General features: G+C 39.2%; 4 protein-coding genes across 6 annotated transcripts; all 4 read left to right on the top strand.

Moving 5' to 3' along the window:
- The first annotated feature begins 395 nt into the window (after window positions 1-395).
- On the top strand, window positions 396-3,312 carry LOC145889157 (zinc finger Ran-binding domain-containing protein 2-like). Of its 3 annotated transcripts, XM_082980039.1 has the most exons (9): window positions 396-538; window positions 645-806; window positions 1,211-1,346; window positions 2,042-2,233; window positions 2,422-2,483; window positions 2,549-2,584; window positions 2,651-2,743; window positions 2,805-2,859; window positions 3,075-3,312. In XM_082980039.1, exons 1-8 carry the CDS (start codon window positions 477-479, stop codon window positions 2,830-2,832), a joined length of 771 nt encoding a protein of 256 aa, XP_082836165.1. In that variant the 5' UTR covers window positions 396-476; the 3' UTR covers window positions 2,833-2,859; window positions 3,075-3,312. The 3 variants fall into 3 exon arrangements, with proteins under 3 accessions (XP_082836165.1, XP_082836164.1, XP_082836166.1); XM_082980038.1 differs by having other exon boundaries at window positions 2,805-3,312; XM_082980040.1 differs by having other exon boundaries at window positions 2,654-2,743; window positions 2,805-3,312.
- Window positions 3,313-3,863: 551 nt separating this feature from the next.
- Window positions 3,864-5,461, top strand: LOC145890666 (etoposide-induced protein 2.4 homolog). Its single transcript, XM_082981796.1, has 3 exons — window positions 3,864-4,059; window positions 4,206-4,342; window positions 4,463-5,461. Exons 1-3 carry the CDS (start codon window positions 3,870-3,872, stop codon window positions 5,144-5,146), a joined length of 1,011 nt encoding a protein of 336 aa, XP_082837922.1. The 5' UTR covers window positions 3,864-3,869; the 3' UTR covers window positions 5,147-5,461.
- An 803-nt stretch (window positions 5,462-6,264) lies between these two features.
- Window positions 6,265-7,703, top strand: LOC145890667 (26S proteasome non-ATPase regulatory subunit 7-like). The gene has a single exon (XM_082981797.1). The coding sequence runs from the start codon at window positions 6,273-6,275 to the stop codon at window positions 7,275-7,277; it is 1,005 nt and encodes a 334-aa protein (XP_082837923.1). The 5' UTR covers window positions 6,265-6,272; the 3' UTR covers window positions 7,278-7,703.
- A 29-nt stretch (window positions 7,704-7,732) lies between these two features.
- Window positions 7,733-9,086, top strand: LOC145890665 (G patch domain and ankyrin repeat-containing protein 1 homolog). Its single transcript, XM_082981795.1, has 2 exons — window positions 7,733-8,267; window positions 8,371-9,086. The coding sequence occupies exons 1-2, from the start codon at window positions 7,764-7,766 to the stop codon at window positions 8,959-8,961; spliced, it is 1,095 nt and encodes a 364-aa protein (XP_082837921.1). The 5' UTR covers window positions 7,733-7,763; the 3' UTR covers window positions 8,962-9,086.
- The last annotated feature ends 9,419 nt before the right edge of the window (window positions 9,087-18,505 follow it).

Below are 18,505 nucleotides of genomic sequence, written 5' to 3' on the forward strand. Positions count from 1 at the left end.
AAAGTATAATAAATTCTTTCCGTGAAACCGTCCTTGTAAAAGTATTGTAATTTCCAAATACAGGTGTGCTCAATTCCAAGCTAATTTGCGTGTCATATATGTTGTGATATCACGTGCCAAGCATTTGTGTGAACATTTTTAGCGATGATGCATTTTGGCAAGGAAGCTTGATTTAACATTGCTGGATCTAAAAGAGTCATGCAAATAGGAACATTGTTGGTCAAAATCAGCAAGCATGCTATTTTCAAGGCGATGTCGTGCCTTTTGTTTTACTTCTGATCTCTATTAAACTTTTGTTCAATAGAGATCAGCGGTACCGGCCCTGGTGCCCTTGCAAGAAAAAAACCTTTGGCGAATAGCGCCATCCAGTGTGACCAAATTAAACTGCCCTCGACAGCAAGTTGTCGTTTATTGCTAACAATAAACATTAGTGAAGACAAAAGTGTTCCTAATACGTGGTTACTACACCTGTCAGCATGTCTCATGGCCGAGGAAGCAGAGGCTTTAAGTTTAGCGAGGGTGATTGGACTTGCGCAGGGTAAGGTGTTGTTAAACAATCGACTTTCATTGTGGTTAAATCAAAAGCACAGTACATTTCTCTGGTGTTATGGATCGTTATACATCAAACTCTTAACTTTTACAAGATGTGGAAACGTAAACTTTGCAAGGAGAATGCAATGCAACAGATGTGGCGAAGAAAAGAAAGTCGGTGTTAAGAAAATCAAGAGTGGTGGCATTCAAATTGGAAAACAGGCTGCTGAAAAAAGTAAAGGGTTGTTCAGTGCTGATGACTGGATGTGCAAAACGTAAGTGGGCACGTTTATGTTTGTTACAATTAACTGGTAATTAAAATTGTGTATATACAACATCTGTGCACTATTAAATTTAAGTATTCAGTTGAAGCTTTTGATTAATTGCCTTGACGCTATCTGATTCAGAGTTACTCCAATACTAGTAAAGCAACAAAAAATGAACCTTAATAAAATAACAGTCGGACTCCAAATAAGACGCAACAAAATATGTACGAAATTATGCTCTGTTTCTTACCTGTTTAAATATATGTGACAATGTATTTGCCGGCTAACCTATCTCACAGCAAACAAAATGCGGTTAATTATTAACGACCAATATGAAACGCTACACAGTGTAATTGCGGTTTTCATTTTGAAACCAATTTCACAAAATTCAATCTTTTCGTATTTATCCATAGATGTGGCAATGTAAACTGGGCAAGACGTTCAGATTGCAACATGTGCAATACACCAAAAGTTGGATTACAGGATGAAAGAACTGGTCTTGGTGGAGGTTTTAATGAAAGAGATAATGTTGAGTACAAGGAGAAACAGGTAATTTCTACAATTTGGATTTTTTATCTTTATTAGGACTTCTGTGACAAGTTTCCTACGAAATTAATTGCCGTTGTATACAGTCAATTTCAAAATATTTTAAAACCATGTTAAAATGCTTTTACCTTTTGGAAAAAATGTTTCGCAGGAATCTATTGACTTTGTGAAAAAAATATTTTCATTGTTACCTTATATACAGTATATATATACAGTATAATTCTTGTCTGTAAATGTTTTTGGTGTAAACTTCTCATAATCCAGATATTGGTGATACCACTATTTATGTTTATTTGAATCAACTGCTTGCAGTTAGATACTTGCTTAACTGCATTCTTCTTTACAAGATTGTAAGATTACATTGCTCGACTGACTACCCACCATTATAGCTGTGCTTACTGTAGCTGTGTTTAATTAAAGTGATTTTTACTGATATTCTACCAACTATGCAACATCACTTTAAAATCAAATGCCTTTGGTTAGTCTGGGAGTAAGCTGCAGACAATGCACATTGTGTAGTCCTGTCAGGTCTCATCAGTACAGCTGGTGATTGAATCTTGATCATGGGGGTTAATTAGGCGAATTGTTGCTTAAATCAAATCATAATGCTCTTGCCTGTCATGAATAATGATTCAAATGTGCAGTTCAACTGAAATCAATTGAAATTTACTCGTAGTTCTACCTTGCATTTCTTTCAGGATTCTGATGATGAGTTTGATGTGTTTGGAAGAAGAAAAAAGAAAAGGAATGGATCTGCTTCTACAAAAGTTGAAACAGAGAACAAAAACTACACAGCTGATGAAGATGATGATGATGATGACGAAGAAGAAGATGAAGATGAAGATGGAGATTTATCGAAATATAACTTGGATGATGATGATGACGATGAGGTTGGTTGTGCTTTTTAGTAAAATACAATTAGGTATATATATACATATATATATAGTTTTTTTGGTGTCATTAAAAATATCTCCATCAGTATTTGTCAAAATACATTTGCATGTGATGTAAATCACACTTTTTTTTGCAGAAAATGTGTATGTTGAGGTAATACTTCTTATGCGATGTTTTTTAACAGGATAGTGGAGATGCCTCTAAATATGATCTTGCTGCTTCAGACTCCGAGGATGATAAATCTAAGTAATCTATTGCAAAAAAACATGTCTCTGTCTTTTTTTTACTTTTGTACATATTTTTTAATGTAGATCAGGAAACTCATCCCAAGGTTCTTCGCCATCAAGGTATGCTTATCTAAAAATATAATTTTGTATTACATGCTTTCGCTTACTTTATGAATGATTGCAAAGCAGCAGTCCCGCCAGAAAAAGAAAGTATTCCAGTTCTTCTGACAGTGAAGAGGACAAGAAGCAAAGAAAACATCGAAACTCGAAAACTTCAAGGTACGAAACATGAAAATGTTTTGCATTTGTAGCAAATGCCAATAAATGTATGTATGCATAGGAGCAGAAGCCGTTCTCCCAGACACTGAAGAAAGAATTAAGTCTGGGCAGTAAAGGTTTGGGTTATGAAGAACATGTTCACCGAGCATGAAATTTAGGAAGGCCCAAAATAAGGGTCTGAATATAGAGAGCAATAAAAGTATTTTTTCCATTGGGGCGGGTTGGCCTAAGGTACTAGATAGCCCCCATGGATTAAACTGACATTCGTTATTGAGTGTGATAAGCAAGAGCTTAGTAAAACACTTAATTAAGCAGAATTTTTTTGTTTCAGATGAAAATGGACAAAGGCTGCTGAGAGACCTTCCAGTTTGCATGTTGTTGGCCGTACTCGCAACGTTTTGTATGTCTTTATGTTGGTGCTATGTTTTAGCAACAGTTAAGTTTCATTGCCAGACATTTATCATGTCTAAGCTGTAACGTCATTTTGTAGTTTGTAGTAAGCCTTGAAAAAATTTCAATTCAAACCACCACAATGTGTTTGATGATCGTTTTCAATACATTACGTCATAACAACCAATAGACTTGTGTCGATATTGGATGGGTCCAGGTTTTAATTGCATTGAAAATATATCATGGAGGGAAAGCTGTAGTAATTGCACTACGATAATGTTACTACAAATGTAGGCAAGGGTTCCTATAAAAATCACTTCCAAAGTACGGTTAGCAGTTTACTTTAAAGCTGCTAGGATTACCAAGTAAGTTAAAAATGAATATCGGTTTCATTTCTTATTTTCACAAAATATTTAGCAGAAAAAATATATAGAAATGATAAATCAAGGTTCGGGAACCACGCTTCGTTGCACTGATCGGATATAATATCCAAACATTCTTTTGTGCTGCAAGTGGAATTGATTGTTGCTTGGTGTCTGTGCACTGCATGTAAGCTGTTTACTATTTCAGGCAGGTATATTTGGTAGAACACAGTCGCAGTTTTACACCATACGACACGGAGTGTATAATTTTGCAGATGATTTGAAATTTGTAGGCGAGGAGTTAGCAAAATACTCTGCACTCTATTTTCTGTTTATATATGTAACTTTTGTGTTTTCTTTAGGTTATATTCACAATGTCTTCAGCTGTGAAGTCTGTTGCTTTGCACTTTTTTCATGGTCTAAAAGATTCTGTGTATGGCGTGTTCCTTGTTTATTCGCTTGATCTGCAAATTCAGCAACACCAAGCAGAGCGACGGAGGAAAATTCAAGAGGCTATGGCCGCATCTCGAAGGACAACAGGCAGAAGATCCAATCCAAATCATGGTACATACCCACATACATATTTAAACATATTTTTTTCAGTAAGTCCATTTGTTGGTGTTAACTGTTTCTAACCAAATCTTCAATATATATCCACGAACAAAATGTTTTAATTATAACTGTAACCTCATTGAGCTTTGTTGCTTCAGGAAATAATGACCTGAAACCAAAGGAACCAAGAATGATTGGCAGGGTGTTCCTGAGTGCTGCCTTGAGTTCATTTGTATGGGTCAGCGTGTGGGCTTTTGCAACTTATCTCATTCCAGCAATGCAATATTATTCAAAGGTGGGAGTTGGTCTTTCTTTTAAATATACATTTATTGTTATATTTGTGTCACATCACAGTTTATATTGAGTTTGGTAATGTGGTGTGGATTTTATTTTGTTTATTATTTCTCTGTGCTAGGTATTTGTTTCGGTTGTTTACCAAGGGGAGAACAGCACTGAAAAACATGATGGCGTTTGGAGTTACATCGAATTGGGCCTGCATTATACGTTCACCACGCTCTGGGTTCTGCCTCTGTATGTCATCAGCAAGCTGGTGAACGGTTTCTGGTTTGTTGACGTTTCCGACAGCGTCTACAAACTGTTATATGGAAGACCGCGCGCATTCCCGTCTATCGGCATCGCGGCAGCCGACTTTGTGTACGGAATAGCGGTGGAGACACTTTTCCTGCTGCAGGCTTCGCTGATTCGTCTCTTTCCAATTGAGGGGATAGGTTACCTACTCTACTGCGTTCATATCTGCCTGCTGTACTCCCTCTATGCTTTCGAGTACAAGTGGTTTAACATGGGTATGGATCTTAAAATGCGTTTGCGCGTTGTAGACCAGAACTGGCCGTACTTCTGCGGGTTCGGTTTACCACTTTTTATTATGACCAACATGGTTTTCAGCTATTACCCTACGTTGGTAAGCGCGTGCATTTTCTCTATCCTCTTCCCGTTCTTCATAGTAAGCGGCACCCGCGCTTCCGTCCCCAAGGAACAGTTCGCTACCCGTTTGCGCATTTTCGAGCCAGCAGCGTCAGCTTGTAATCTCATATTTAGCCAATCCATACGCTTAAAGCAGTCTCGCAATTATCCTCACTGAGCATGTGTGTTTGTCGCGTGTTATGCACCTTCCAAGTGCGGTACCACGGAATACGAGTACAGTCCCAAGGTGTGTTTGTTGTTGTTGCTTTGTGATTTTTCGTGGCGCGCCAGATGCCAAATTCACGCGAAACTGCAAAACCGAGATGCCAGATGCTGATCCCACACTATTTAAAGAGTGTCTATTATGGTAAAATTTTTGTGCAATCAAGTTTTTACCCATTTTAAGTAATTGCGGTGTACAAGTTCGCCCGTGGTTTTGAAGATACTTGTTTATTTGTGTCTGCATGTAAATGGCACGCAAATATTCGTAGTAAACCGTCTAGCATGAATGGTGTTATGTACTTGAGAATTTAGTGTCGAACATTTACGCCTACAGGTAGCTCACTATGGTTCTGGTGATATTTTACATACAGTCAAGTGATTACGGGTACAGCCTTACTGAAAACACTATTTTGTGGCCCTTTTCTGGAAAGAGGGCAAAAATTATAGTTGTTTTTATACGCACGCCAATTGTTCAATCCGGTGCTGAAGAATTTTACACCATGTCTGTATTTAGGAAAGCTAAATTGTTTTCTGTTGTGGGGGATGATATTTCAAATCAATAAACCTCGACTCACTAAACGTAAACCAATGGAATATTTCGACCTCCGCAAAATGGCGGGTTGCCTACGCCGTAAAGTACACGCGCCATAACTGCCTTTGTTCTTTATTAGTAGAAGTTATGCAAGAGATGTTTTAATATTCTCTAACATTTAAACGAAAATTACATCATATTTGCATTAAGCAGCATAAAGAACAAATTTATTAAAGACAAAACAAACAAATGCTTCAGGAAAACGAAAAACATGACTATCAAACTGGTACGATTTCTATTTCACATGACATCGCACTATAGCAGTAATCCAATGAGAGCATGTACAACTACGAATTTTGATATGAATTTTTGTTCTCCGTTAATATTAGCTTAAGTTTAAAATTTATGCAATTTATGTTTGCAAAAAAGATCAGTGTACTGTTTCAGTGTAACAACCGTGTTGGTTTACAGTTGTTTTGCTATACGTAATTGTTACTATTTCACTGCATAAAATTATATTTTGGTTAAATTTTGACAGCTGTTTGTAGACATGGCCGTGGTAATTAAACCCGTTGAAAAGGTGGTTGTTCACCCTCTTGTTCTGTTAAGTGTGGTTGATCACTTCAATCGAATCGGAAAAGTCGGTAGTCAAAGCCGTGTCGTAGGTGTGCTGTTGGGTCAGCCAAAGGTGATCGAGGGCAAACGTATTTTGGACATATCAAACAGCTTTGCTGTGCCATTTGATGAAGATCCAAGAGAAAGAGATGTTTGGTTTTTGGACCATGATTACCTAGAAAGCATGGCTGCCATGTTTAAGAAGGTCAATGCCAGAGAGAGAATTGTTGGTTGGTATCACACTGGACCTAAATTGTGCTCCAATGATATTGCTATTAATGATTTGTTGAAACGATACAACCCAAACTCTGTACTTGTTATAATTGATGCCAAGCCAAAGCAACTGGGATTGCCAACAGAAGCATATGTGGCTGTAGAAGAGGTGCATGACGATGGAACTCCAACTACGAAGACTTTCAATCACCTACCAAGTGATATTGATGCTGAAGAGGCCGAAGAAGTGGGAGTTGAGCATTTGCTTCGTGACATTCACAATGTCACTGCTGGTACCCTATCTCAGCGTATCACAAACCAACTTCAGGGCATAAGAGGTCTTGGCTCTAAATTGCTTGAAATCAAGGGATATTTGGAACAAGTTGCTGCAGGAACTCTGCCAATAAATCATAGCATCATCTATGAGTTGCAAGACATCTTTAATCTTCTTCCAGATGTGAATTTAGCCGAGTTCAGCAAGGCATTTTATCTCAAGACCAATGACCAGATGTTAGTAGTATATTTGTCCTGCTTAATTCGTTCAGTTATAGCCTTGCACAACCTGATCAACAACAAGGTTTCAACTCGTAATGCCGAACGAAATGATTCCAAAGGAAAGAAGGTTGATGAATCTGGTGACTCCAAGAAGAGTGATGAAAAGACTGATGCTGACAAAAAGTCATCAAAGACATCATCTAGGCCAAGCACTTCATCAAAGGGCAAATAAACTTTTAACTATGAAAAACACAAAGCAAGTTATAAGACCAGATCCCTAGAAACATAGGCAATTCAATAGAGGTATTGGAGAAAACATGCAACATGAAACCAAAATATTTTGTGGGAATAAGTGTCAAATGTTGTGATTTTTTTTGTTTATTTCATTCAAAGTTTGTTGTGCTCTAATGTACAATCTGTCCTTTCAAAAGTTCAAGTTTGGCCTATTAATTGTGTGTTGTCTTTCAAGATATGCATTGTGGCTTTTCATTATGCTATCAATTAAGTGGACATCTTGTTCTTCTGAAACTTTCCAAGCACCTATTTTAAAGCAAAATATCTTTCCACACGACAAATATTTGAAATTTCACATGAAAAATCTTTTCATTAGGTCTCCATTAAAGTTAAATATCTTTTGTCACACACTTACTCTTTCAATGTTTGATAACTTTTGTCTTTTCAGGCTTAAATCTGATAGGCCTGCTTGAGTAATAGTATAATGACACTGTCAGGTGCATATACCCGGTTGAGACATCCAGTTGAATTTGTCACTGCCACAGACCAACCATCTTCTACCTCTGGTAACAATTATTACACCAGGTCTCATGCCCCCAATTCTCTTAGTGGTGAGGATGCTAGAGCCATATATGAATCCGTCCTCAGCGACCCAAGCACCCCAAAAGAAAAAACACCCAGAAAAAGGACGGTTAAACACAAAGTGACATCAATTGCCAAAAAGAGGAAATTGTTGCAAACGGAAACGAAAGTCCACATTTTACGCAACCAGTCAATCCCAACAAAACCTGCAAATGCTACCTTAGACTTTTTTCGTGCTGCAGAAAATGGAAACATGCCTGTGGTTCAGCAGATGGTGGAGAATCAATTTGTTGATATTGATGCTGTTGATCAATTTAAGTGGACTTCTTTAATGATGTCTGCTCATAATGGTCACATGAATGTGGTTCAATACCTACTTGTGAATGGTGCAAACTGGAGACATTCGGTTAGTGGCTAAAAATCAAATAATGCTCAACAAAATCTCATATTTCATTGCTGTTTATTTTACTTTTTTGCAAGATAACAAAATGTATACATTTATTTCTAAGGTGGATGCTAGTGGTTATGATGCATATGATCTTGCCAATCTTGGAGGGCACTCAGACATTGCACACTTACTATATCACTCAAAATCATTCGTCAAATCCCAAGTCCTACATCAAGCAGCCAATCATGCATACAAGGCAGTAAAGGCTGAAAAACTGTGGTGTGAGGTCTGTGACTGTCAATATTCTGCTACTAAGGATGGTGATGAATCTGTCAACCCCCATCAGAGCTCTGTTCTGCATCAGTTCGCAGAGCAACAGAGGCACGGTCACCCCAATAGCACTCATTTTTTCATAAGCACCAGGAATAGGGGCTACCAACTGTTACGTTCAGGAGGCTGGGATGGCAAAAGTGGGTTGGGTCCTGATCGCTCAGGTCAAAAATACCCGGTCAAAACAGTGTTAAAGAGGAACAGGCATGGCCTGGGCTCTGACTTGAGTGACCGGACTCCCAGGGTCACTCACTTTGCACCTGGGGATAAAGCTGCAGTGATGCGAAAAGTTCCAACGAAGGATGAGATGCCACCACCAAAACCTAGCAATCTGGAAAAGGAGCGAACTATGGAAATTGATTTTCGTCGATTGTTTCACTGAATATCTGTCCATCATGGCATGCAGTAATTTTGAATTTCGTTTTCTTTTTTCTATGGTGTGCCTGCTTCTGGTTTGTATTGAGTACTATGAAACAGTGTTATTTATTTTACAAAAACTAAAAGAATACGCACAAATAAAAAGGTGCTACAAAAGATGATAAAAACAAAATTGTGTGAAACTACGCAAAAATATCACATGCAGACAATCAGTGGAAACAAAAGCTCGCATCGTCTGTCGTCCCACAACGTGCATATACAAACAAATACCTACAAATAAAGGTATTTGTCATGATTGCAACGATCGTCCTCTGCTGCTCGGTGTTAACCGACAGATCTGTCGTTAACGTAACAATGTCCAGGAAGCTCGAAAAGAGTGGCCGATGATCAGCGTCAGTATTTGATCAACTACAGACAAAGAGACACAAGCGCAGTAGGATGGAGTTTGGGCGAAAACCTAACACGATTTAAAGATCTATAGTCCTGTATAGTAAAAATTATATTTTTTATATTGTTCCACGACCGTTAAAATTTCTGTGTTTCAAAACAAAATACCATTCTAACGCTGATCCTTTGCCACTCTGTTTAGGTTTTCTTCACATGAAATAAACTTGTGACCGAAAAAAAATAAAACCTCTTGTGATCGAAGTTCAGACTTGATCCTGTTCCTCAAGCCCTTGTTCAAGTGGTGTTCGTCGGCGGCGACGCCTAGCCCTTCTGATAAAACGAATGTAGTGGGCAACGGACGAAATGTATGCAGCCAAACAGCACACCAAAAATGTACCCACGACAATGAGGAGGAGAATACTAATGACAGTCAACACTCCACCGCTGCAAAGACATAACATTTATTGGTATTTTTAAGTGGAGTATTTACCGGGGTCAAGGACGCAAGAACGCTTATTACCGATACCATCGCAATGTAAATGTAATGCTTTCAGTTAAAAAACTAAAAAAAAAATATGACGAAAGTGTGGACGGTGGCTTATGGCTAGGGGCTGAACAAGGTCTTCTTTATCCTGTGCCCCCTTTTTGATAGAATAAAGCAAAGTTTCTCCGCTACAGTTACAGTTAAAACACCATCCTGCGGCGACGAAAAAGTAATGTGATCGCCAAGAAAAACGAAACTTTTCTAGCTGTGAGATAGCAACAGTATATACAGTTTGGTACAATCCTTACCTAAAAAACGTATGCTTCCATTCTTCGAGTTCTTTTTCTATAGTTTCGTCTAGTGATTCATTAGCTCCCATATCTCGGTGCCTTGAATGTTCCATTCTGTTTTTAACTGAAGCTGGAATAACGCAACGACCTAAGTGTTACACCAAAATTGTTTTATTTCATTTATTTTATCATTCACCCTATGAATAAAACTGTGCTAATGCTACGATTTCGATGAGCACGGGGTAGGTCGATATAATCTCACGCGATCAATAAAAAAGAGGCGACATCAGGATGGTAAAAGCGGACGAAGCCCCATTTCATTTAGATTTTGCATCACCCAAACCATTAACTTCTGGTCGGCAGAACTCGTCAGAAAGTATAATTCATTGCGATTTACGCTGGTTAATAGTGCTTCGGGTTGTCCTGTTTACTCCATTTTACAGAAACCAATAGAACGAAAGATTACCTGTGTTGTGTTGTTCGTGGGTCTTAAAGCAACGGAACATCGTCGTTACATTGAAGAAACCTTAATCCCCAGATTAGCGACATGATTGCACGAAAATTGATAGTCGATCACATTATTATTTTACATTTGTGTGCAATTCAGTAAAAGCATTCGTTACATGAGGATAATCGTTGTTTGAATTTAAGCTGCTAAAAAATCCCAAGGCCACAGAAAGTTTTTCGAGTGCTTTATTGCTTGGGCACTCACGCGACAATAGTATAACTAAATTCTGCTCTTTCACCCGTTTGTATATTGTGTCAACTCACCCAGATTTGTAACAGGCTTAGGCGTGAAAAGTGTATTTAAATTAATTATTATCTAATGAAAAAAAAAAAATGAAAATTTTTTTTTGAATTTAAAAAATTAATTGTAACTAAAGCTTCTATATGCACAAAGGTAAATTTGTCTTAGCCGTGTTTACCATTTGAATATGATGCGAAGCTTTTGTTGCAACAAATTTGTGTTTTTGCCAAAGCCTCGTATAATCACCCCTTGCTGCGATATTCATGGCATAGGGACTGATAAATTACCTTTGTAGTTTATTATATTTTATTTTCTGTCTTGTCTTGATACGTGGTTGTCTGCACGTGTGTTTTGATGCATGAAAAACAGTATTTTAATTTAATGTTTGTGTGCTGGGTTAGTTTGTGGAAACGAACTGCAATAACATGGATCACAAACTCATCAACAACCTGTTCCTCAACCACAGTTCGCAGTTCCGAAGTTTTGCTCTGTTCACAATGCCCATAATCTTTTTTTAGATACATCACTTCAATGCAACAAAGACAACAACAATGCATTTATATTGGTTCATTATCACCGATAAAAAAGCGTAAAAATAAACAGAACTCATACTGCATCTGACTGCATGCCGTAGTTCACGACCATCGTGTGCTGACTATTTGTGTTGTCCTGATAATACGTGCAGATGTTATTGAGATCTGTTCTGTTGTCGTTCTGAAGCCATCGCATGCAACGTTTAAGCTGTGGTAGAATGCACCAGAGCACCATGCTCACGGCAAATACGATTGTTCCAACCAAAATTAGGCGACCTGGCACCGACCTGGGATGGAAAATAAGGTAGGCCAAATGATTTATATTGCAATGCATATAACTCCAGCCGAGAAATGTAAACAATGCTGAAAAAGTGAAAGAAATGAATTGCATCTACAAAAAACAAATTCAGTTTCCTAAGAATATTAAAAAAAAAACAATGTAATATATATGCAAAAAAAGCCATATTATCAAAAAAAACCTATTACGAATTTTTTTCAAGAGATATTATTTTGTGAGAAAGATTAGGCTATCTGGTGCCCAATGAATGCCACTCATTATTTTTACCCCATTACCATTAAACATATTTGTGCAATTTTACAGGTTGGTTAGAACAGTGTCTGAAAACAAAAACACACTATAAATGAACAGGTGAATTACGCGACTAAACCGACCAGTCACGACCACGGCGCATTGCAAATGCAAGTTATAAACTTGAAAACTGATGCGAACAATTTTGACTTGTTAATTAGTGATAGGTTTACACACACTTGCAGTACATACCAGTTGAACCCTTCGGTTTAGGTTATTCTTAGTAAATCCTATTGCAGTGTAGGATTAACACAATAAGATGATAATACGAACCCGAACAAAGTGTGATTCCATTCTTTGAGCTCGTGATCTGTCGTTTCGTCAGCATGTGCGTCCTCTTCCACTTGTTCCATGTGTAATAATTAACAACTCCTAGTTTTTAGAATAAAAGGCTTGGCTTACTTGGCTTGCAACACGGCCGCTAAACTTGTTCACGATATGGTGATCTTAGGTAAGTCAACGCCTTCATGTCAGCGGGTAATCGATAAGCTATTGTTATTCCTCTGATCCCAATTAAAAAGCACGGAGTACAGTCGCGCCGAATATCAATCATTTTAATTAAGTTTTGGCGCCACTGGCACACATAAGGGATTTGCATAACGTGCCCATTCCTTTTCCATTATAAACGCTACCCAATCAATGTTTGTGATCGTTTTTTGCATTTCAACATATACCTTAGCAGCAATATGGCGCCGCAGTTGTTATCGAAATTCAGAAAAGGTTTTTTAGGCAACAGGCAACAACATATGGTAAAATATTTGATTTACTAAACAATTACAAGTTTTTATAAAATTACCGCCAGGGGGCGCCGTTGATTAAAAACTGGGTGCTTGGTTTTGTTTTTTTAAATGCTGTTCACGCAGCAACCGTTAATTTTTACGATTGTACAAATTTTCGGATATTCATTTTTAGTATATGTTTGGTTATATGACACAGTTCCATTGTGACTGCATTCTCTTAATTTTTTGTTTTTTTGTTTTACATTTACATACGTCATAGTCGATCATAAATCACACTCAACCATCGAACTGGGTGCAGATTTTTCCGTTACACCCCCCATCACAACAAAAATGCCGCGACAAGACAAACTTACATAGCGTGCGGTTTTGCCTGCGACGCCTGTTTGCTATTCGTGACCTGTCCGTTACAAATGTGTTTTTAAGAAGATTTTGCCGAACGCTTCCACGACCAGTCAATCATTGACAAAATCGATTTTTGGAACTTTTCATGGCTGGTGAGTTTTGAAATTGTTTTCAAATGCCGTTCGCGGAGGTCTGGCAATTACCTTAACTATCTTCAAAATAATTACGTGCTCCCAAATTGTCAAAATTATAACTGGCATGCTTTGCTTCTGAAGGCCGCAGTGAAAATTTGTCCTAAACGTTTTCACACGCTTCTGGTATCTTTAAGGCACGAATTGCTGTTATTTACGTAGTTGTTTTATGAAATGGTGACTTACAAACCAAACCTTTACGAAATTTTAAGTAATATTTTAATTAAAAGTTTAACTATACACCAGCACGTAGGTTTAAAATACTGTGTATGTCACGGTTGTTCTACTTCTACGTTTTCATTCATTCCTTGTTAAGTTTCACGTATTATGACATCACAAAAGTGAAATGAGGTGATCTTATGCCCAACTGCTCTTTCCTTTTGTCAATTCAAAACCGAATAAGGTTAAACAGGCGTGGTCTTACTACAAAAACCGTGCGTTGTCCAGTTGATAACCCCGAAATATGCCCTCTTCACGTTTCCGGCGTGACGTCATTGTGGCTTGCTCGGCCAATGCAGCAACTTGCTCTGAGGAATTTGTAAAATTTGCCGGATTTGCCGCGAACCGTTGGATTTGTCCATTTGTTTGACAAGCTATCAACGACAAGCTGTGGGACCGGGCTTGTAATGAGCTCTTATTTAAGTAAACTATTTTCCTAAAGGGATTAGCATTTATTTGTTTGGTGGTCTATACGGAAGTATGTGTCATTTTATAACAGATACAATTGCACATGAAATTAGGTGTGATGCGTTTCAAAATATGTGTATCAAATGTGTGTATTAAGCGTATGAGAATATTTAACTTGTAGCCTTACGAACATCAAAACAAAGCATTTAAAATGACAACACAAAACATTGTTTCACATAAAAAAACAGCGACCTTCTACTATGGGGGTTAAAATGCGACAACCTGAGAAGCCGAGGGTGGATTGCGTAACTTGTTCGCGCCACCAATCACGAGGAGGAAATCAAGGTAGCATTATCGTGTCGAAATCTCAAGGAGTGGCTGACCTCAGGCCCCGGGCAGCGATTAAGAAGAGGCCAATTGACCTTCGTCAACCAGTGCACAATTTTGCCTGGGTGAGGCGTTAATTGCGACAGCTTCAAATGTAACAGGTTTTTGCCAATGGTGCGATTGCCGGTGATTACCAAAGCCTCCATTGTGATACGATTTTCGCCTGACACCAGGTGTTGTAACACAGTCCGTTGCGGAAGACCTATCGTGCGCTGAAACTACGTCACGAGGTTTGAAACGGGATTTTCCAAAAAAATCGGTACCGCGGTGAACAATGCATTATATTGTTGATATTAAACAGATTTTTGGAAATACGTTATTTTGCGGTGTTGGGAAATTTGCTGTTCCTGTGCACCTGCTAATCTACGAAACGCTTATTTTTTAAAAATAAACGAAAGAAGTGTTTGATTGTTCAGACTTTCACGATTAATTTCTAAATCCATGAGGCGAATTTAGATCGCCAAATCACTTGTTTATCAAAACTTCGGTGCCTCACGAAAGGTGAACTTACATTTCCGCCCTCGCTTGTTCGCCAACTTTTACACCAATTTGACGTCACGTATAAAACCGCAAGTGCGTTTTTATTAAGGATATATTTCAGACAATTACCTCTAAAAAGTAACACACGTGACCCAGAACGCTTCTCCCAGATATAACCCCCATTGGGTACCAAAATAACCCCGATGAGCCAAACTTGTACCCAGCCTCCATAATTTGACGCCCCAGTCACCATATCAAGCCCCAACCTGCAACGCAAACCGCAATAATGGAGCCTAAATTTAGCGCTGACCCCGGCATGGTAACGTCACCCAACTTAATGCGTGCCGCGGGGAAATGACAAGAACAGGGGTTATAACGCGGTTCGATGCCTTGTGACCTGTATATGTGTGACGTCTTAGAGGATACGGACAATGGAATACGGCACGCAACTTGTGTTGAAGTCAAACAACACGTGAGCGGCGATTTACGTCATTCGCCGTTCACGCATCGGGGCAATTGAAGTGCCTTCGAACAGATTGGCACGGTCTTATATTTACTGCGGCATTGTTTGCTTATTTCAATTCATAAGGCAAAGAATTAAATATTTTGAGTAGTGTAATAGAACTATTTTAGTTTGTCACCACAGAAACGTTCACAAGCTCTGACGTATATCATAAACGGAGAAAGTTTTCAAGTACATTTCAATAGTTCCTTCGGGTGCAGTGACAATGCCACCAGGACCACGGTTAAATGTAGACTATATGTTTTAAAATGACGTTCGTTCGCGACAAAACTCTCAAAACGTTGAAGAAGGACTCTTATAACTTGCAGTGGAAAATTCATCCAGACATTTCGCATTTCGCTGCATGGCTTTGACATTTAAAAGCTGTCGGCATATAGAGTACCCAACGGTTGTAGGACAATATAAAATATAACATAAAAATGACGTGAAAGGTTTTCACCCAAACTCTATCCCCGTGTGTTTATGCGGAACTCTCTCCACGGTTGAACACAAGGACGTCAGCATCTCTTGAACGCCACAAAATACCTTACACGCACTTAAACTGAAAATTTCTTTTCATATTTTCCTAATTTGACTGTAATGTAAAAAGTTCATTTTTTTTAATTCTTGTTTTGCAGATTTTTTTGACATCTTAGAACTTGGCGCGCCAACTTCGCTGTTCCTTTCTCATAACGTTGTTTAACGAACGTGAACGATTATTTGTCATGAAGTTTTGTTGTATTTTTGCCGCCAAAATTGCATCAAACATGTTTTTATATGGCTGCTCGCAAACCTTTGTCTTGCGTTATGTTCCGGTGCCCCGAACAGTGGTTATTTCCATAAACCTGCAGTTTAATTAAAATTTAAATAATATTTGTGAAAATTGGCCAAAACCACAGGATTATTTGTGTTTTCCCAACGCTCGTGTTTTTCCAATTCATCGTAAAGCGATCCGATGTTGGTCTGTCAGGGTGTTTTCGCGTAAAAGGATAAAATTTGCTGCGTTGCGTATTTGCACGATAACCACCGCGAAACACGAATTTGCAGAAGTGCAGTGAACCATGGTGTTCTTCGAAACGCAGAATTTTTCCATTTTATCGGCTTTAATCCCTCGCTAGACCGAAGAAGACAACGCGCGAAATCCTCGAAGTAGCTGGAGGGGAAATTTGCACGCTCAAGGCATCGTCTGAAGCTAACAATTTCCTGCCCTCTGTGAAAGCCAAGTTAAGGTCACGCCATGATCGTAATTCCCTGGTTTAACGACCAAATATCGGGGTTACTGTCAGGTCTTACCCTGGGATTTATAATAACTTTTCTCAACGTTTTACTACTGCGCAACCATTACCTTCCACTGCTGGACACCAATGAGCAAACGGTCGGTCACATAAAACTAGAACTTTATTTGCAAGGCAAATAGGGCGAATGCATATAAAACGAGCACAACGTTGGTTACCAAAAGTGAAAAACAAGTTATACGAGTCCACAATGTTAACACGTCCCACTTAGTGTTTGTTTAGTGGCCGCCAAACGCAAATTCCTGAAGTTGTTGAGTTTCAGCACCCCCGGTGTGGCCACAGTGTCCCACGTACATTCGTTCCTGTGCATTTCTCGTATCTCGCATTGGTTCCTTCGCGCAGTATTGGGGGTGACTATAGGAGACAAAGTCGTGTTTGGCGCTGCCGATAACTTGGTGGACAACTTGTGCTTTTTCTTTGAACTCTTGGAACGGTCTTTGCCTTTACTTGCCCCACCCCTCGAGTGGCTGCGGGGCCCGAGGTCTAAACACTCAGGGTCGATGCATTCGTAATCGTGATCGGACTCACAGCCAGTCAGGTCTGGGGCGTGGATTTCGTGGTAAAAATCGTCGAAGTCCGACGCGTCGTCAGTGCTGAATGATGACCACTCGTCGGCCGATGACGTCAAAGGGTATGGATTGTAAGCACAGTTGTTCCTGTCCATCGCAGGCGACGATTTGGGCGAAAATTGTTTATCGATTGACCTCAAACGCGCAGAGAGGAAACTCTCTATAGGCTCGGCCTCATCAACACTCGGTACCTCTGGAAGTGGACTCGTGCACCTTGGGTTAGGAGGGTTGGCGCTGGTCGGCGATAGCGACTTGGTCATGTTGTTTACGACCACCGCCGTATGTAGGGCCTTTGCATCATTCTGACGCTTTCTCTTGGCAAACTTCTTGCGCTTCTTGTGCCTATCAAGCACTTGTAAGCTCTCGACCGCGTCGCTCTCATCTGCAGACGACACTTGCGCAGAATCGACCAATAGCGAGAGGTAGATATCTTTCTGAAATGCGATAGGCATCTCATAACCGTCTTCGTCCACCTGTGACGATTGAACGGGTTCAGATTTTTGTGGAATTACCGAATTGTGGACCTTCATGCAGTGTCGTCTGGTCAGTGGCGAGCAAGAACCGGGAACATTATTGTTTTCCTCAAGCAATTGAGCCTCTTGTTCCTTCTTCGTGAGCATCTGCAGCTCTCCGGAGAGTTCGTGTACCTTTATCAGGGTACCAGGATCAACTATCGGGTAATTTATAGAAACGTAACCGGCGAGTTCGAATGAGTTTCTACCAGCCGCCCCGAAGTTGGGCAAAGACGCCGAATACCGAAGCTGCTTTTTGCGGTTTGGGAACGCATGTTGCGACTTTGTAGTTCCAGCTTTGCGCTTATCTAAATCCTGATTTGATTCGTTTCCTTGTATGGCAGATACAGCTTCGTCTGAACCGAACCTGTTCTTTCTTGCCCTCCATTGTTTAACGATATGTGGTGGTTTTGCGGCAATTGGGGGTTTCCTCTTTTGTTGCTGTGCGTTCTTACAATTCGTATGAGCGCATGTGTCGTGAGCCATTTCACAACACTTTCTTAATCAACGTATATGTTTAAATAATAGCTTGTCTGGAAAGTAAATTTGATATATGATTAATATAGGAAATGAATTGCTTATACAGGACTTGAGATACGTTTGGACATAAACTTTGGTAACTATTATTCGTTCAAAACTAAAATTCAACATAGCCCAATAAGTCGTTCGACTTAATAGCTTTAGAGGTAAAAGTACCACAAGCAGTCGAATATTTGTATTATTCGAAAATTATAATGGTATAGACTGCTACCATTCTAAAACGTTTTTAACCCCTTTAAGCAAAATAAACATACTATTCTTATTTTGCTCTTAACCTTTCTGATATCAAAAGCACTTCTATTATTCAAGTTGTATTTCCTGCAAGGCGGACT

The sequence above is a fragment of the Ascidia mentula genome, chromosome 2 (genome assembly GCF_947561715.1).
Source record: "Ascidia mentula chromosome 2, kaAscMent1.1, whole genome shotgun sequence".
NCBI lineage: Eukaryota > Metazoa > Chordata > Ascidiacea > Phlebobranchia > Ascidiidae > Ascidia > Ascidia mentula.